Source organism: Capsicum annuum, unplaced genomic scaffold, assembly GCF_002878395.1.
Source record: "Capsicum annuum cultivar UCD-10X-F1 unplaced genomic scaffold, UCD10Xv1.1 ctg78566, whole genome shotgun sequence".
NCBI lineage: Eukaryota > Viridiplantae > Streptophyta > Magnoliopsida > Solanales > Solanaceae > Capsicum > Capsicum annuum.
This window is the reverse complement of record NW_025889066.1, coordinates 170,824-192,289: the sequence shown is the minus strand read 5'-3', so window position 1 is coordinate 192,289 and position 21,466 is coordinate 170,824. Positions and strand designations below refer to the sequence as shown.

The window sequence follows — 21,466 nt, the reverse complement described above, 5'->3', positions numbered from 1 at the left end:
AGTATCCATACATGACCCTCAGTTCAGTTTTTTAGCATGCTCAGCTCTACATTTGAATTGCATACAGTATTCATGTTTTTCCGCTTCCCAGTTTATATAATTATTTTTAGCTCACGATCTATAAATCTCAGTACGACTTACAATTTTTCACGTATACCTATGTTTTAATGTATGTTTCAGCAAATAACTTAAATCCTTAGTTTTTAAGCATGTTTTCAAGATTTCCATGATTTAGTACATGTCTCTATACACTCAATACATTTCAACATACAAGCCACATATATGTGTTGTGGCTACATCCTTCATAATGTAGGCACCAGATGTAGCTCATACACTAGGATCAAACTGTTCTCAGCTTTCAGCCAGCAGATGATGAGTTCTCCTATTTTGGGAACACCGGTCAGTTGTAGTTTATGTACTATATTGTCATCATTCTTATGTATTGATTTGTGGTAGTTGGAGACATGTCCCAACCGCCTCTAGTCAGTGTAGTAGAGACTTCATAGATAGTCAGTCAGAGTCATGATATGTAGTTCTAGTCTTTCTTCAGTTTTATGTTGTAAACTTTATTAGTATTATATATATTTAGATTGTCTCATGATTATGCTTCCGCTTAGTAAATTTAGTTTTATACAATTTAAGCCAGTTGGTCAAGCAGTATGCCTGTTCATGGGTTAGCTTAGGATCACTGGAGGTTCCAAGCACCGTGTTACGACTAGGAGATATTCTCGAGTCGTGACACATCTGTAACCATTTCAGGAGATTAGCCAATTAATATATTTACCAATAAAGTATTTAATAGTAGGCAGAATGCTTACTAATTGTTCCAGAAGTAGATAATGGTTTGTAATTAAAGCTAGATAGCTGAATGAGGTTTTCGAAGTTGAGATATTGGAAAACTAAGTTCCACTGCGTTTAATTCATGTTATAGTTGAAATATGTTATAGTGACCTTCACCCTCCAATACACCTTTAGTTCAGTTTCACATACCAATGAATTCTTATAAGGCACATATGACTTGTGCACTAAACCAAAGGAGAACCACTGTCTTTTCTAAGGCCTGAGGTAGGTGTGATTCTTCTTGACTGCAAGGAGCAAGGGAAGAAGGATCAGGAAGTAAATAACCAATTTTTTGGTATAAAGCAGAAACTGTGACAAATAACTGAAAGAACAAAAAAAGACATGTTTTACAGGACTTACTCTACGCAATTTGTATGCCGAGTGCCATTCTTATGGAAGCCACAAGTGCATCTTGGGAATGGTACAATGGTTTCACTATAGAAGGCTGAGAGGGAGATGCAGCATGTACGAGTTTCTTTATCTCAGAACTATAACTATGTGCATATGACATCCCAAGTCATTGTGATCTATAACATAACTAGTTATATATTAATGCTCATGGTAATAATAGAAATATTAATGACACGATTGTGTCTTACTCATGGCATGTGTTGCTCGACTCCCATCATTAGTCAGGAATCTCGTAGGTTTAACGACTTTAGCAGACCCATAAGTATAACCAGGCCCTACTTCCTTTAAGGCGAATATCTTAGGAAGTCTAATTATTGTATTTCTTGTTCCAGAAGAACCAATAATGACTTCGAATGAACTAACAGTAGTTTGTGGATCTTGCCCCCATCAGCTGATCACTCCTCCCTTGCAGCAATTTGCACTCTTTTGACTGTAGGGAGTTTTGGTAGTAAATCAACAACTTCTGGATCCCTTTTGCAGCATGGGGAAGGGTTCCTTAAAATTGTGAATAATCTTCTTGCTCTGTTGTGTTGATCTCCTACCATGTTCCATATGACCTTCTTCTTGGCCCATATCCATCCCAAAGTACAACCTGGTTCTTGAATATGCCTATATTGCTAGAAGTTGAACATAGTCATCGTAGCTTATCCATTGACAATGATAATGATCAGGAACTTACTAGTTTACTGGTGCTAGAATAGGGAGTAAAGTAAGTAGAGTTAAATGTAGAGTAAAAATCAATATATATAAACTAATACTACATAGCCATCTGGTTACCAGAAGATAACATCCCATTTGATTGTGATGTTCCTATATGGATCAAGTACATCGAAGGCATCTAGAAAAAAATTGAAAATTATAAAAAGGAGCACGTGGGATCAAACACCAGACTGCAGTTTAAAATCCACAAAAGAGCATCTTAGATAGAGCAGATCTAAAACGACAAAATTCTTGGTGCATAATGGTAGACAGGTTCTATAAAATCCTTGGAAGAAAATACCATGCTTCTTAGAGGTGAAAATCCAACTATTTTATTATCCATTAGAACTTAAAAGGAGATGCAAAGCTACTGCATGTGCACAGGCAAACAGATCTTTACAATGATGGTAAGGAAAAATGAATAACATATATATATCTGATCTAACAATTTGGAAAACGAGAAAAATTAAACTAGTTAAGCTTTCCATAGAGAGTGTAAGGAGTTGAATCAGTATTGGTAACCAGTCATGCTCAAGCTTCCTGGATCATATATAAAATTTTAAAGGCAGTGTGAAATAGAAGGATTGTAGCTTGATAGCTTGCAATCATGGAGAAGAAGAAGATGGTTAGAAACTGAATTTTCATTATTCTCACTTGAAGATTACAGTTATAATTCTATTTATAGACTTGAGTTAAGATGAGCTAAGAATGAGCTAAGAAGTGAATCATATATCCAGCTCATTGACAGCTTATTGTAACTAACTAATCATTGTATAACAACCTCCAACAACTTTCAACAACCTCTATGGCTGACTCAGCTATTGACTAGCTAACTAACTACTCCTATCAATATTACACATCAATGGAACAGGTAGTCGTATAAATGTCAGTGTATGTAGTAGTCAAAACAGTCAAAACACTCCCCCTCAAGCTGGAGGGTGCATAATGGTTAGCACACTAAGCTTGCTAAGTAAATGAGTATGTTGAGCAAAGCTCAGGCCCTTGGTAAGCAGGTCAGCAAGTTGATCACTAGATTGAACATATAGAGCCTTAATCAAGCCATCTTTAATCTTGTCCCTAATGAAGTGACAGTCAATCTCAATATGTTTGGTTCTCCCATAAAACACAGGGTTGTTGGCCAACTGAATAGCTGAATTACTGTCACTACTGAAGACTAAAATAAGAAGGTGACATGAACCCTGAGTTCTTGAAATAAACCAACAAGCCAAGTGAGCTCTACAACTATTGAAGTCGTACTTCTGTACTTAGCTTCAGCAGAACTCCTGGAAATAGTGTGCTATTTTTTTTATTTCTATAATATTAGTGATTCACCAAAGTGAATGGCATAACCAGTAACTGATCTTCTGGTGTTGGGACAAGCAGCACAATCTGAGTCACACCAGCAAGTTAGAGTAGTAGCAGGCTAAGATTTGAACTAGACACCTTGACCAACAGAACCTTTAAGGTATCTGACCACCCTAGTAGCTACTTCCTAGTGAGATTTCTTAAGGTGTTGCATAAATTGGCTGAGAGTTTGAATAGCAAAGTTAATGTCTGGCCTTGTAATAGTGGCATACATAAGTTTTCCAACAAGTTTTTAGTAAGATGAAATGTCAGACAGCAACTCATCATCTTGTGCACCTGTTGCATGATCATACTCAATTGACGTTAACTTTGCATTAGATTCTAAAGGGGTGATAGCCGGTTTAGAACCACTAAGACCTGTGTCAGCAATCAATTCAAGAATGTACTTTCTTTGGTTTAATATGATCCTTGATGTTGATCTTAAAACTTCAATGCCTAAAAAATACTTGAGATCCCCCAAGTCTTTCATTTTAAACTGCTGGTGCAACTTGATTTTTGTGGCATTGATCAATAATGCACTGCTCCCAGTAATTAGCAAATCATTAATATATACAAACACTATAATAGTATCATTACCTTGATCCAAAGTGAATACGGAATAGTCATGTACACTCTGGCTAAAACCAGCATCAAGTAAAGCATAAGTAAGCTTCAGATTCCACTGCCATAAGGCCTGCTTAAGACCATACAAGGATTTGATCAACTTACACACCTTGTGCTCCCCCTGTCTTCTAAATCCTTCTGGCATTTCCATGTAGACTTCCTCCTCAAGATTCCCTTAGAGGAATGCATGATGTACATCCATTTGATGAAGATTCCAACCTTTAGATGTGCTGCTACAATCACACATCTAACTATAACCATCTTAGCCACTAGTGAGAAGGTTTCATGATAATCTAACCCCTCCTGTTGGCTATATCCTTTGGCCACCAGTCTTGCTTTGAACCTTTTCACTTCACCATTTATAAGATATTTGATTTTGTATATCCATTTGGAACCAACAATAGTCTTCCCTTTAGGTAAATCAACAATGATCCATGAGTTGTTAGTTTCCAAGGCCTAAATCTCTGACTTCATAGCTTCCACCCACCTTGCATCTTTTATAGCTTGCTTATAGTGCTGAGGCTTAGTCAAAGTGGAGAATTTGGTTAAATATCACTGATAAGTATGACTCAGATTTTTATAAGATAGGTTGTCGGCTAATGGATGTTTACATCTCTGGTTTTTGGAAGTCTCAACATAATCATGCATCCACACTGGTGGTCTTCTTGTTCTTGTTGGTCTAATGGAAGAGGGTCAAGGTAGGGAACAGTCATCTTGACATATTTCATCATGAGTGGTGCCAAGTGAAGCTACACCAAGTACTGCAGCATCAGAAATGCTTTCCTCCTCAATTGGAGCTTCTTCAGTAATACTATCAGTGGCTGTCTCAAGAAATATTTCATCATCTGTGGGGATCAAGAAGCCAGTGACATCTTCTTTAGATGAGGAAGCTTGTGTATACTGGTGATGAAGCAAAGGGAAATTCATCTTCATGAAACACAACATCTCTACTGACTAATAGTCTCTTTGAGGTGAAATCCAGCAGCAAATATCTCTTTTGAGACTCTGAATATCCCACCAATACTACAAGTTTGGCTCTTTCTATTAATTTATCATCTCTTGGTAGGATAGTGACATACAATAAGCAACCAAATACCCTAAGATGAGACAACTTGGAATCCTTGTAAAACATCAACTGAAATGGGCTCTTACCACTCAGAACTAAAGATGGTAACCTGTTCATTAGATATACTACAGCCTTTACACATAGTCCCCAATATTTAATGGGCAAGTGAGACTGAAACTTGAGGGATCTTGCAATGTTTAATATATGTTTGTGCTTCCTCTCTACAACTCCATTTTCTTAAAAAGTGTGAGGACAACTGGTATGAAGCAGAATGCCTAGGGACTGGAACAATGTCTTACATTGAGAGTTGATAAATTCATTTCCATTATTAGATCTAATGGTTTTCATAACTATTCCAAACTAAGTTTTTATCATGGAAATGAATATTTTAATGGACACTATGGCCTCAGACTTTAACTGCAACAGGTGCACGCAAGTGTATCTACTATGGTCATATACCATAGTCAAGAAATAGTATTTGTTGTCAAAAGTAGGAGTTTTATATGGACCCCATAAATCCATGTGCACAAGTTCAAAACAAGAGGAACATCTAGTAGTAGAAAATGACAATCTTGTCTGTTTAGCTAGTGGACACACAATACATTTATTCAATATATTTACATCACTAGGATTCTTCAGGATGTGTAAACATTTAAGAACCTGAGAAGCAGAGTGTCCAAGTCTTTGGTGCCATAAACTGCAACTGGAAGTTGAGACTTCTGGATTGAAATTATAGGTGTTTTATCCTGACTAATTAGTATTTCCTATCCAACCACCTTTAATAACATATAGTGCACCCTCTTGTCTACCAATCCCCTTCACCTTGACATTGAAAAGATCCTGAAAGATACAAAAATTAGGATAAAGGATACAAAGCATGAAAGTTCTTTGGTTATCTTAGCAACAGACAACAAATTGAGTTTGAAGTCTGGAACAAGTAAGACGTCTTTGATCACATCATCAGCAAAAATATAGGCTTCTCCAATGTGTGAGATTGTCACTTCATCACCTATTGAGAGGTGTAACTTATCCAAATGCTTAGTGTTTAATCTGGTATTACTTTTGAATAAGTGTCTATGTGCAGAAACGCTGAGTCTACAATCCAACTGTCAGGACAGGATTTGGACAAGAAATAAGTAGTAATACCTCTCATATTTACTTATTTCATATCTTTGGTATCTTTGATAAACATGGTCATAATCTAAGTATACTCCTCCTTAGTGAATGTGTAAGGCTTGGCCAGTGGTGCATGAGTCCCTTCATGACTGGAACTAGTAGCATTAACCTGACCAACTACCATAGTTGGAGCGTAGAAAATTTGTTACCTGTGTTGACAAAATTTTTACCACCATTGTTATTGTCAGTGTTCTATGACCTGAAGTTAGAGTTGTATCCTTGTTTCTTCTTGTTATTCCAATCATTTGGATACCCTACCATCTTGTAACAAGTTTCCTTAGTATGACCTATGAGATGGCAGTAATCATATTTTCTGCCTTTATAGTTAGTGTTGTTTTATCCAAAACCATAATTTTGATTCACTTGCATAGAAAGTGGTTCTGACCTATCATTGATAGTCATCATACAAGCTGAATGTTGGATTTCATCCTCTATAAGCATGGCATAAGCTTGATTAAGAGTAGGAGTCACTCCTTTAAGTAGTATCTACCTTCTAGCTTGGTCATAGGATTCATTTAGGTCACTTAAAAACTGTAAGAGTCTAAGTTGACATATATGATCTGAGTACTCTCTAGACTTAGGGCAATCAGAGCTAGGATTTGGCACTAGCACATTATACTCATTCCATAAACTCTTTAATTTGGTAAAATAAGCTGAGATTGAGCCTATACCTTGAGAGTGCATATTAATTTCACGATTAAATTAGTATATACGCATACGATTCACCTTGTCATATCTTACCTTCAAATCTTCCCATATTGCATAATTATTTCTGGCATAAATAATTCCACATAACAGACTTTCACTCATAGTGTTCATGATCCAGGAAAGCACAATTGCATTACATATTTCCCACTGCTCATGTAGCTCCTCTTTATATGACTCCTGGATATAGGTTCCAGTGACAAATCCAAATTTTATCTTTCCTAAGAGAGCAATACGCATCGATCGACACCATAAACTATAATTATTTGAACCAGCTAACTTGATTAGAACAAGTACTGCACTTGAGCTATCAGAAGCACCAATAAAAAGTGGATCACTTTGAACTATTTTAGGCGCCATGATTGATAGGATGTGATTTCAAGGTAGATCTAAATCACAAAGAAGAAAAAGCCAAAAAATAGAGATCGAAAAATGGACTGAGATAGAGATCTCAAGTTGCACAAAGAACTTGGTGAAATATGATCGAAAACACACTTAGTGTTGCGCTCGTGTCTCTGATACCATATGAAATGGAAGAATTGCAGCTTGATAGCTTGCAATCATGAAGAAGAAGAAGATGGTTAGAAACTGAATTTTCATTATTCTCACTTAAAGATTATAGTTATGAGTCTATTTATAGACCTGAGTTAAGATGAGCTAAGAATTAGCTGAGAAGTGAATCATGTATCCAGCTCATTGATAGCTCATTGTAACTAACTGATCATTGTATAAAAACCTCTAACAACTTTCAACAACCTCTACGGCTGACTCAGCTATTGACTAGCTAACTAACTACTTCTATCAATATTACACATTAATGGAACAGGTAGTCGTATATGTGTCAATGTATGTAGTAGACCAAACACTCAAAACAGGCAGGTAAATACTTCGTTGCTGCTGGTTATGACTTAGAAGTAAGGAAGATGCCAACACTTTCAACAAAGAAACATTACTTGGAATTGAGGAGGCAATTCCAAAAGTTAGCTGGGGGAAACTAGCTTACAGTAACATTGGTCTGCCAAGCGAGATTTTCATTCTAAGGGTAGTTGCTCTAAGAAAATTAAGCGCAAGAGACTATGACTCAACTGCATCCATTATGTAATAGTTTGAGGCTCGAAATGAGGCCATGCAACATTTTTTTTGCTTTTTTTGCTTGGTGTAACATCAGTAGAACACCCATGAACTGGGATGGGTGAGCATAAATGGGTTGAATTACATGTCACAGGAAGAATTCCAAATGTTGAAATCTACATAATGATTCAAGTTGTTGTCTATTTCTTGTAGAAGAAAAAAACATTACGATATTTCAGAACAGTAAACAGACCACAACTAGATTGACAAAGTAAATACCCAACATATTCATATTTTACATAATGTTCTACATTAACTATTTAAGTTCAATTTCCCCAAATTCTCTAAGAAAATCCATTACTATTAGCACATACATCAAATCAAGACTCCCACATCCCAAATTCACAATAACAATAACAACAACAAAAAGAACAAACAAGGGAGAAATAAAAAGGCAAACCTATTGACAAAAAGATAAAGAAATAATATAGCAAGATGAAGAACAATTGCATAAATTTGAACTTGATGTGTGCGCAATCGTGAAAACATTTAAGGCCTTTAACCTAGAATAATTGCGAGGCTTTAAGGAACTTTTGTCATTTTTTGATATGTTTATGTTAATTTTACAAATTAAGCTAATGGGATAGAGAACCAACAAGAATGGAGGCAAAGAAGTTGACATCTGGAGAAATCTGAAGAAAGGTATGGCTGACGGCATCTGTGACAAGGCGTCAGCCCCATGATAGGCTACCACAGTTACCATCAAACATAACCAGGGAGTTGGCATGAAGTGAATGTTGTGATGACATCTACTGATATGACATCAAAAGTGTGAAAAGTCGTCAAAATCATCATCAACCTTAGGCAGAAATTATCAAAATAGAGGAGGAGCTGATGACATCTATAACACGCCGTCAGACTCCTGATAAGCCGTCATGATCATCATCAGCCTGAGATAACAAAATCCAACATTAAAGAGAATCTAACAACATCTATAATAGGTTTTCATGCCCATGATAAGCCGTCACGGGCACCATCGTCTATTTCGAGAAAAATCTAAAATGGAGGAGTTTTGTGACGGCAATCACAACACGCCATCAAGATCCTAATAGGATGTCACAATTTCCGTCAATCGTAGGTAGCAGGAGTTGAAATTATGGATAAGTTGATGGCGTTCATGACAGGCTGTCAAGATCATGATAGGACGTCACAGGCGTTGTCACCTAATCCGAAGAAATTAGAAATTTTAATATTATTTCCTAATTTAAGATTGACTATTTAAAGACTTGTTTTAGGGTTTTTATATTATTAGTCATTGAGGAATCTATCTTACAACATACGACTTTTCTCTCTGTCTATCTCAAGAATAATATTTTAGAGTATTGCCTTGTGATTCAAATACAAGTTCACTTTTGATTTCATTCATCATTGTAAGTTAATCCTTTCAATTATTAATTCAACTTGTGTACTTATCTATTGCATCATGAGTGGCTAAACATCTTTAACCTGGATTGTGGGATCTAGGGTTAGGTCATGACAAGGTGTTAATTAATTACTCAAGGTTTAATAGGTGTTAGGATTTCTTGGTAATTCTGATATTATAACTTAAGTCTGTTGGTTGCAAATAATAGGCATACCTACTTTGGTTTGCTTGATAAATAAATCATAAACAGTATGAAATGAATTATCGACAAACACTCGGAAAGGCTTTGTTTAATAATCAGTGTTGTAACGAGGTTGATTAACCTGAGGTAAAATCTGGGCAGTGAGTTGCGATTCCCTAAGTCCGAGAGGATTAGGAAATTAGATGCTTGAATAGGTCAAGAGACATTTGAGAATACCATCGATAAAGATAGCTTATCATCCTAACCACCGTGAGAACCTTGAGTTATTTGTAGCATCTGTCATGTACCGTAAACCCTACTGAACACAATCCCGGTTATTTCATAAGAATATTGGTTACAAACATTAATTTCAAAGTGACTAATAATTGCCTGAGAAATTTAAACCCCCATTTCAGGAAACAGTAAACTACCAGTGAATTATTTCATAAATAACTTGACTTTATACCCTATTCCCTATGGGATTCGACCCCAACCTAGTTGGGTTTTATATTGACAACGATCGTTTACACCCATTCCAGAGTGTAGTTTGAGCGTTATCAAAAATGGCATTGTTGCCGGGGAATACGATTGTAAACTGAAAGTTGTGTGTGCTAATGTGTTGTTAGTTATGTTTTCTAGATTTACATTCGGTTGTTGTTTTTATGCATTTGTAGGATCTTTATAGGTTACGCCAAGCACCACTCAATCTGAAACTCCACCGCATAAGCAGAATGGCAGAACAGCCGCTGCAGCATGAGTTTGATGATGACGATGTGGATGGAGCAGGTGCAATGGGTGCAATAATTCCTTCTCCATTGGCACCTGGAGAAAAGTTCAATATTACAAGCATGATGATCTAACTCCCGAATCTAAAGGGGTTGTTTGGAGGCCTTCCTGGGGATAACCCTAACCTTCATCTGGTAAATTTTATCACTATTTGCATATCTTTTTATAACCTAGGAGTGATCCAGAACGCTATCCGATTAAGGTTGTTCCCATTGTCTCTTTCTTGGGAGGCAACATTTTGGCTAAAGGAGCTGACGCCCGATTCTATAAGCAACTGGAAGCATTTGAAAGGAGCTTTCATAGAAAAGTTCTTTCCGTCTTCCAGGAGGGTATAGTTGAGGGATGAGATCAGAAATTTTAGACAACTCTCGACTGAGGCCCTGCATGAAACTTGGGAGAGGTTCAAGAAAAAGTTGACATAGTGTCCAAACCACAACATAACGGACATACATTTGATGGAGACTTTATACAGGGCTCTCAACTCTGTAATGAAGCCAATTACAGATAACACCTCCGGTGGTTCATTTGTTGATCTCTCTTTTTAAGATACTGCAGATATGCTGAATTGGATGGCTAAACAGAGTTAACATTGGTACACCAGGGATTCTATGGTGACAAGCCCTACTATTCCTATAGGAATAACTGTTGAGCAACATAGGAAAAATGAGGAGAGGGATCAAGATATGGCCCATCTAAAGACTCAGGTGGACCTGCTTACCCAGTACTTATTATCGAGAAAGATAGAAAAAGTAAAGGTTGTGATTTCTCAGGATCGTGTTGATGTGGAGCCTGAAGAAAATGCTAATTATGTTAATAATCAGGGGAGTTTTTGAAGCAATAGCTACAAAAATCAAGGTCAGAACATTTATGACAAGCCTGGTTAGAGAGATAGGGAGAAGAGAAACTGGAAAAGAACCAATGACGGGAGTGGGCTATATATTCTTCCTAAAAATTGAGAGGCTGCTGCAACTAGCTCATCGAATATATCTATGGAAGATATGATGGAAAAACTGTTAAAGGGAGTTGAGGCTACCAACTCATGAGTACTCACTATGAAGAGTGAATTTTCTACTCTGAATCAGTTGGTTAGTTTACACTCAACTTTTATCAATCAGTTAGAGCAGCAAATAAACCAACTTTTTACAACACTGAACCATGGAATAAGTGGCAACCTACCTAGTGAAATAATTCAGAGTCAACAGACTGATGGATCATGTCTGGCGATTACCACTAGGAGTGGTAAGATCTTATCTGGCCCTTCTATGGGCAAGTATATGAATAGTAAGGTAGTTGTGGATGAACTAGAAGAAAATAACCTAGTGGAGTCTGAGAAGCCGGATAGCTTGGCTGATGCATCGAAGAAGGTAAAGGAGAAGGAAGAGGAAATGGTGTTGAAAACCATCCCAAGACCACCACCTCCCTTTCCTCAATAATTGAGGAAGAAGGCTGATGATGCCAAATTCAGGAAGTTCATGGCAATGCTCAAGCAATTGAAAATAAATGTGCTTTTGATTGAGGCACTTGAGCAAATGACAAGATAAGCAAAATTCATAATGGACCTTGTTACCAAGAAATGAGCAGTGAGTTATGAATTAGAGTAAAACCTCTACCTTTGCAGCGCTATTTCTACAAAGACCTTAATGCAAAAGAAGTCAGATCCAGGTGTAGTCACTATTCCCTGCACAATTGAAACTATGGAGTTCACTAAAGCACTATGTGATCTGGGAGCAAGCATTAATTTGATGCCATTGACTATTTATAAAAAGTTGGGTCTGGGGAATCCCATACCCACCAACATAAAACTGGTGATAGCGGACAGGTCAGTAAAGCGGCCTATTAGCATTCTGTATGATATGTTGGTAAAGGTTTCAAATTTTATATTCCCCACAGATTTTGCCATTCTAGAGTGCGAGGTGGACTTTGAGGTACCCATAATCTTAGGTCGACCTTTCCTCACAACCGAAAGTGTGTTAATCGATTTGAGAGAGAATGAGCTCTTATTCAGGGTGAACGATGAAGTGGTATGATTTGATGTAGGAAAATCAATGAAACAACTTGAGGAAATGAGTATGTTCTCAGTAGTTGCTGTGTATTTTGAGGATGAATAGGATGTGCCCAAAACTGAATAACTTATTATCAAACCTTTGGCCGCTGTCATGATGAACTATGATAGTGAAGGCATTGAGGAGTATGAAGAGATAGTTTGTCCCTTGACTGGCATGGGGTCATATCTGTATGCTCCTAAAAATTTGGACTTTGACCTTGCTAATCGACCAACGCCACCAGCCAAAACATTTATTGAAGAACCCTAAATATTGGAGTTGAAGGAGCTGCCTAGACACTTACAATATATGTTTCTGGGTAAAGGGAACACGCTACCTATTATTGTTATAGCTGATTTGAAAAAACAACAGGTAAAGGCACTTATTTTAGTACTACAGGAGCACAAGAGAGCAATAGGATGGACCATCTCAGATATTATTGGTATTCTCCCTGGCATCTGCATGCGTAAAATTCAACTTGAGAAAGATTGTATTCCAACCATAGAGCATCAGTGCCATCTTAACCCACCAATAGAAGAGGAGGTTAAAAAGGAGCTTATTAAGTGGTTGGATGCAGGAGTGGTTTACCCTATTTCTGATAGCAAGTGGGTAAGTCCAGTTCAATCCGTGCCCAAAAAAGGGGGTATGACGATGGTTGCTAATGAAAAGAATGAGTTGATTCCACTCAGGCCAGTAATTGGGTGGAGAGTTTGCATGGACTACCTTAAGTTAAACTCTTAGACTCTGAAGGACCACATCCCAATGCCTTTTATGGACCAAATTTTTGATCGATTAGCCTATAGAGGGTGGTATTGCTTCTTAGACGATTATTTTGGATATAACCAAATCTGCATTGCTCCTGAAGATCAGGAGAAGACGACATTCACATGCTCATATGGCACCTTTGCATTTAAAAGAATGCCATTTGGACTATACAATGTACCCGCCGCTTTTTAATGGTGCATGATATCTGTCTTCTCTGACATGGTGGAAAACACCATAGAGGTGTTCATGGATAATTTTTCTGTGGTGGGTGCTTCATTTGAAATGTTTCTAGAGAATCTGAATGTATCCTTGCAAAGATATGTTGAATTTAACCTAGTGCTTAACTGGGAAAAATGCCATTTCATGGTAAAGGAGGGTATCGTTCTTGGCCACAAAATTTCTGAAAAATAGATTGAATTTGATCGAGAAATGGTGGAAGTTATCAAGAAATTACCGCCTCCCATTTCAATGAAGGGAGTATGTAGTTTTCTTGGTCATGTAGGCTTTTATCAGAGATTCATAAAAGACTTCTCGAAAATTTCAAATCCACTTTGCAAACTTTTGGAGAAGGAAGTGAAATTTTTCTTTGATGACGAGTGCTTGAAGGCATTTGAGTGCCTTATAAAAAAGCTGATTGAGACCCCTATAATTATTGCACCTGACTGGGCAAAACCATTTGAAATAATATGTGATGCAAGTAGTGTTACCCTGGGAGCTGTATTAGGACAAAAGAGGGATAAGCTGTTTCATCCGATTTATTACGCCAGCAAAGCACAGAATGGAGTGCAAAAGAATTACACAGTAACAAAATAGGAACTGGTGGCTGTGGTGTATGCTTTCAAGAAGTTCAGAGCTAATCTGCTTGGAACCAAAGTGGTGGTCCATACTGACCATGCTTCCTTGAGGTATTTGATGGCTAAGAAGGGTATAAAACCAAGGCTTATTAGATGAGTGATGATGTTGTAAGAATTTGATTTCAAGATCAAAGATAGGAAAGGTTGTGAAAACTAGGTTGTGGGTCATCTTTCTAAAATAGAAGGTGAACGAGAAGCTAGTGATGAAACAAAGATAAATGATGCATTTCCTGATGAGGAAATCCTGGTTACTACTGTGGAAATATTTCCCTGGTACGTAGATTATGCAAACTACATTGTGAGTGAGGTAATACTAGAAAATCTTTCTTTCCACCAAAGAAAGAAATTCTTGCACGATGTAACACACTATTTTTGGGATGAGCCTTATCTTTTTTAGTGATGTACAGATAATATCATACAGAAATTCATACCATAAGTAGACGTATTGTGCATACTGGAAGCATGTCATGCTTCCCCAGTTGGGGGTCACCATGCGGGTGATCAAACAGACAAGAAGGTGTTGCAGAGTGGCTATTATTGGCCATCATTATTTAAGGATGCCCATGAGTTTGTGCAGAAATATGACCAATGTTAGAGGCAGGGGTCAATCTCTAAAATACATGAGATGCCCTTGACTAAGATTCTTGAAGTGGAATTATTTGATGTCTGCGGCATTGACTTCATGGGTCCGTTTGTAAGCTCGTATGGGATGAAGTATATTCTGGTTGTTGTTGACTATGTCTCTAAGTGGGTTGAAGTTGTGGCTTTGGCTGACAACAAAGGAAATAGGGTTGTTACTTTTCTCAAAAAGAATATCTTCTCTCGCTTTGGAGTACCACGTGCTATCATAAGCGATGGAGGATCTCACTTTTCCAACAAATTATTTCAAGCAGCTTTGGCAAAATATGGAGTGAAATAACATAGAGTGGCTACTCTGTACCACCCATAAAACAGTGGGCAAGTGGAGGTGTCAAATCATGAAATTAAAGCCATCCTAGCCAAAATAGTAAATGCTTGCAGAAAAAACTGGTCTTGAAAGCTTGATGATGCCTTGTGGGCATACCGAACTGCTTTTAAGACACCTATTGGAATGTCACCATTTTAGCTGGTCTATGGAAAAGCTTGCCACCAGCCAATAGAGCTGGAACACAAGGTTTTATGGGAACTCAAAAGGTTGATTTTAAATTGGAAGGAAGCAGCAGAGATGAGACTAGGACAACTGAATGAGATGGATGAGTTTCGTCTCAGGGTATATGAACGAGTAGATCTGTATAAAGAAAAGATGAAAAAGTACCATGATTGGAGAATAGATAAATGAGAATTCAAACAGGGGGATTTGGTGCTTCTGTTTAATTCCAGACTCAAATTGTTCTCAGGAAAGCTGAAATCTAAGTGGTCAGGTCCTTTTAAGGTTAGTCAAGTCCACTCATCTGGAGTAGTGGAACTCGAAAATAAAAATGATAGCACATTCAAGGTAAATGGGAAATGGGTGAAGCTTTATATTGGCCCGAAAGAATCAATGAAAAGCATCACCATTATCTGTCTCGATGAAGTTTGAGGTAATCGAGATACCTGAGTCGTGCCGCGACGTTAAATCAAGCACAGCATAGGAGGCAACCCATGATCCCATAGACCGAACCAGTCCTGGTATACTCTAACTCTTATTTTAGTTTTGCTTTAATTCGAAGTTGAGGGTGGAGGGTAGTCTGTTGTTGTAACATAGCTTTGGGCAACTAGGAGAAATACAAGCACAAAAAGGCTGTGACATGTCCTTTCTCAACTTTTGAACATCCTTCCAATGCCTTATTTGATAAACTTTGTGGATTTCATGTACTTGTGACCATTATGAATCTTGTTGTGGCATTAGTTATGGCTGCCTGATGATCATTACTAAAAAAAATTCCATGAACTAAATAAGTGGTGGCCTGTGATAACTTGTGTGCCAGGTCCGTGTGAGCTATTACTTATTTCCCTCTGTATGCTGAAGCCAGAACTTTCCTGGTTGGTCTTGCCATGGTCATAGGATAGGATTTAGGACAGGATCATAGGTCATTGTTGATTAACCCTCTTTTAGCCTAAATAACCTTTCCTGTATGCATAACACCCCTTGATCCCTGTTTAAAGCCTAAATTGACCCTTTCTTTCATATGAAACCTATCACCTTTCCATTTATACCACAATGAACCTATTTATCCCTGGCCTTCCTTGGACACTGAGCTCCTTGATCTAGGCAAACAGCCTAAGTTGAGGGTAGCTATCATAGGGGTGCGTAGTGTAAAATGAGTATGAAGAAGGGTGGAATAAAGGAGAAAGAATAAAAGCTGGGTATACAAAAAAAAAGAGGAGAAAAGAGGGCAGAACCCAACTTGACTTTGGATTTATTATAAGAGAATAGGGGAAAAGAAAGAGGATAATAAGTGATCCTCAAGAAAGTAGTGGGAAAAGAAAGAGGATAATAAGTGATCCTCAAGAAAGTAGTGTGGTGTCAAGGAGGCATAGTCAATCTAAATGACCTTGAATATCATACCAGCCACAAACTACACTACAAGCCTAAAAGAAGTCCTATACTGATTCTAGCTGACCTATCTGAGAACTTTGGTAACGAAAATAAGGGCAAGCCTATGGCATTTGGCATACACTGACTGGAACTTTCTTTTGAGCGTGAGAGTCTTATGATGAACCCCATATTTGTATTGTTGGATTTCTTATATGAGATGAGGGGGATTTCTTTGTTGTGAGGGAACACTGGTATCATTGCTAGCTACTTGCTTGTTTAGATAGTGTGACATTGATATGTGAATGGTTATTGTAGCTAAGATTGATGTTGCCGCTGGATTCATTTGTGTTACAGTATTGTTTTCAATAATATGCACAATTGGAATTAGTTTGTTTTGCATTGAAAGGATAACTTTGTGTCCAGCTTAAATGAAAAATTGGCTGCTGAAAGTGCTATGTGTTCCCTTATTTGGATTAAGTTGCTTGAGGACAAACAATTGTTTCAAGTTGAGGGTGTAGATGTGTCTGCAATCGCGAACACATTTAAGGCCTTTAACCTAGAATAATTGTGAGGACTTAAGCGACTTTTGTCATTTTTTGATATGTTTATGTTAGTTTTATAGATTAAGCTAATAGGATAGAGAACCAACAAGAATGGAGGCAAAGAAGTTGACATCTGGAGAAATCTAAAGAAATGCGTGGCTGACGGCATTTGTGACAAGCCGTCAGCCCCGTGATAGGATATCACAGTTGTCGTCAAGCATAACCAGGGAGTTGTCATAAAGTGAATGTTGTGACGATATTTGTTGATAAGACGTCAAAAGTGTGACAAGCTGTCAGAATCACCGTCAACCTTAGGCCAAAATTATCAAAATGGAGCAGCTGACGACATTCATAACATGCCGTCATACTTTTGATAGGCTTTCATGATCATCGTTATCCTGAGACATCAAAACCCAACATTAAAGAGAATCTAATAACGTTCGTGATAGGCCGTCAGTCCTATGATAGGCCATCACGGGCGCCGTCGCTTATTCCGAGGAAAATCTAAAATGGAGGAAGTTTTGTGACAGAAATCATGAAACCCCATCAAGATCCTGATAGGACGTCACAATCGCAGTCAATCGTAGGCAGCAGGAGTTGAAATTGCAGAGAAGTTGACAGCGTCTATGATAGGCCGTCAAGATCGTGATAGGATGTCTCGGGCACCATCACTTAATCTGAAGAAAATCAGAAATTTTAATATTATTTCCTTATTTAGGATCGACTATTTAAAAACTAGTTTTAGGGTTTCTATATTATTATGCATTGAGGAATCTATCTTACAACATATGACTTTTCTCTCTGTCTATCTCAAGAATAATATTTTAGAGCATTGCCTTGTGATTCAAATACAAGTTCACTTTTGATTTCATTCATCGTTGTAAGTTAATCCTTTCAATTATGAATTCAACTTGTGTACTTATCTATTGCATCATGAGTGGCTAAACATCTTTAACCTGGATTGTGGGATCCAGGGTTAGGTCATGATAAGGTGTTAATTAATTACTCAAGGTTTAATAGGTGCTAGGATTTCTTGGTAATTTTGATATTATAACTTATGTCTGTTGGTTGAAAACAATAGGCGTACCTACTTTGGTTTGCTTGAGAAAGAAATCATAAACATTAGGAAGTGAATTATCAATAGAGACTCGGAAAGGATTCGTTTAATAATCAGCATTGTAACAAGGTTGATTAACCTGAGGTAAAATCTGGGCAGTGAGTTGCGATTCCCAAGTCCGAGAAGATTAGAAAATTAGATGCTTGAATAGGTCGAGAGACATTTGATCATACCATCGATAAAGATAGCTTGTCATGCTGACCACCGTGAGAACCTTGAGTTATTTGTAGCATCTATCATGTACCGTAAACCCTAGTGAACATAATCCTAGTTATTTCATAAAAATATTGGTTACAAACATTAATTTCAAAGTAACTAACAATTGTCTGAGAAATTTAAACCCCCATTTCAGGAAACAGTAAACTACCAGTGAATTATTTCGTAAACAACTTGAGTTCACACCCTATTCCCTGTGGGATTTGAGCCCAACCTAGTTGGGTTTTATACCGACAACGATCGCTTACACCCATTCCAGAGTGTAGTTTGAACGTTATCAGAACTTCATTATGACATTTTTGAAGATGAAGATGAAGTTTTCTTTTCTCTTTCCGAGCTATGGAAAATGTAACTTTGTGTTGTGTGAAGTTTTATTTTCTCTTTATGAGCTATGGAAAATGTAACTCTGTGTTGTGTTTTTGGTTTGTGTACTTTAAAGTTTCATGTGAAAGAGAGTATTTATAATTACTGATAGAATCTTTCTCAATAAAAATAAAGTGTAAATTTTATACTTTGTACAAATACATGCTTGTAATGGAAATATAGAATCATTAGAAAATATATTTTCACTTGAAAATCTTCCACTGAGAACACCTGCTAAAAATGGTGCAAAGTAAAGGAGGAGCAAAAAAATCTTAGTTGGAAGTGAGCACTGTATTTCTTAGGGTCGACTCAATGAATTTGATGGCCTAAAGTCAAATTTTAATCAGAGGTTTCAAAGTATTTTCAATAACATTAGCTTTTGTGCATCACATATATATCTCATATGTTACACGTGCATCTCATGCGATGTATGTGAATCTTGTGGGACTTACTGCATCTTTTGTGTATTTTTAGTAAAAATATTTAGAAAAAATGGGGCCACAAGTCATTGCTTTAATAGCTTTATGGTAGAGCCAGCTCTGGTCAAGTGTGTTGCAGCAAATTTTGTCAAAGTTTAGGTATATTTGAGACTTTTTTACCTTAATAAATTTAAATAAAATGCTATAAATACCTAGGTTAAAAAATTACGTATTATATATAAAAAGGTATTACATAAATATAGGATTAAATTACAAGGGTAAAATGGACATTACACAGGATAAAGGGGGAGCATGATTATTGTTCAAAGTTGATGGGAGAGTTTGATTTTAAAAGTAAAGTTGGGAGGTGAAAATGATTTTCACCCTTTTTGGTTATGTGAAACTCACTGTATTTAAAGAAAGTACCCACTCTCCCAAATTATACCTAAAATCTCAATCATGGATCTAAACTTTATGGGTATTCTATTTCACCCTAAATTTATTTTTTCTATATTTTTTATTTCTTTTGTGCTAACATTGTTGCTAAGTCGGCACAAAGGGAGTACAAAATTATCTATTACTTGATAGCCACATTAGCAAAAAGGAGCAAAATAATATAGAAAAATGAGTTTGTGGGGTAATAGAATTCCCGTAAAATTTAGATGTATCGTAGCAACTTCAAATATAATTTAGACGGGTACATGTGTCTTATCTCTGTAAAGAATGATAAAATTATAGAAGACATCATAAATGTCTTCTTGATTATGTAAAACACCATTTATTTATGAATAAAATGAAAAAGTTATAAGATGGAAGTACCTCCACTTTTAATGAACTCAAAGGTCCTTCATAAACCCACCATGATATTCTATTATATTAATATGACCTAGACATAAGTGCCATAAATATGTTTTACTCAATTTCAAAATACTTTTTTCTTTTATGTGATTGATCAATATTATTAAGTTCCATTATGTGTAGTATATTATTAAAAAGATCAAAGACAAACAGTTCATGTATTTTAGGAGCATGAATAATAAAATGATTATTAAACTTAATAATTGCACAATTATTAGCAAAATAAATATTATGACCATCATCCATTGTTTTTGCCACTGAAATTAAATTCATTTGTATAGAAGGTACATAGAGAACATTATTCAAATTCAAAATTCTAGTACTAAATGAAATAGAAATATTTCTTATAGCTAAGGCTGGTGTTGGTTTCCTATTTGCTTGGAACATGTTTAGTTTATTTTCACATAGGCATCGTGTTTCCTGAAACCCCTGCAAAGAAGCACAGATATGATTAGTGGCTCCCAAATCTACAGCCTAAAACTGGGTAGAAACAACTATTAAAAATATTTAAAAGACATATGAAAAAGAATTATCTTGTTTCTGCAACTTATCTATATAGTCGGGCACTATTTCTTTTGATGACCTGGTTGCTTGCAATGATATCAGTTACCCTTAGGCTTAGCCACACCATTATTAGCACTGGAACCTTACGGGACTTCTTCTTGTTTTTATTTTTTCCTTTTCGCTTAGAAATAGAAGATGAAGGTTTTTCAACCATCAACACTGCAGGAGGAGCTTGTTGCTTAGTGATAGATTCTACCACTTGTAGTTCATTCAGCAGTTTCGCAAGGGACAAATCTATCTTATTCATGTTATAATTTTAGTAAAACTATTGAAATCTATCCGACAGAGTCTATTGGACCATCTCTACTTGAGATTCCTTATCAATAATAGCACTAAGAATTTCTAGCTTGTTTAACAAATCATCATTATAAGAATGTGCACCCTCACAGAAGTTCCTTTAGTAATTTTTGAGGTCAAGAGGGATTTCGTGGCCATCTGTTGTGCAACATGATTTTCCTCACTAAACATCTATTTAAGAGATTGGAGCATGTCGTAAGTGTAGACACATAATTTTGTACCTCCCGAGAGTGTATTTTTACCAATTTACCCTCACTTTATCATAGACCTCCACCTATGTGATAAATTTTACACAATAATAAATTCAAAAAGTTCCTAACAACTTTTGACACCTCATCCTACCAAAAAGAACAACCCCTCTAACTAATTTTGACACCTCACACCCATACCCCCTAGTACATAACCCTATCCCTACCCATACCCCAACCCACATTTTTACCATTTTTATATACAACAACAATATGCATGCACAGAGTCATATCCACAGACACATATCACCCCCACTAGAATTGCACTCACACATAGCTATATATATATATATATAAATAATATGCACACAGCAAAAATATAGAGCTCACTGAAAAAAAGAAGGAGAATATTTACACA

At 36.7% G+C, this 21,466-nt stretch overlaps 1 protein-coding gene and 1 pseudogene across 1 annotated transcript; both read right to left on the bottom strand.

Moving 5' to 3' along the window:
- LOC124894947 overlaps positions 1 to 4,069 on the bottom strand; it is a 42,569-nt pseudogene extending 38,500 nt beyond the window's left edge.
- Positions 4,070 to 4,611: 542 nt separating this feature from the next.
- On the bottom strand, positions 4,612 to 7,225 carry LOC124894946. The gene is made up of 3 exons (XM_047405437.1): positions 6,902 to 7,225; positions 5,771 to 5,824; positions 4,612 to 4,818 (listed from the first exon to the last, which is right to left on the bottom strand). The coding sequence occupies exons 1-3, from the start codon at positions 7,223 to 7,225 to the stop codon at positions 4,612 to 4,614; spliced, it is 585 nt and encodes a 194-aa protein (XP_047261393.1).
- Positions 7,226 to 21,466: the final 14,241 nt, after the last annotated feature.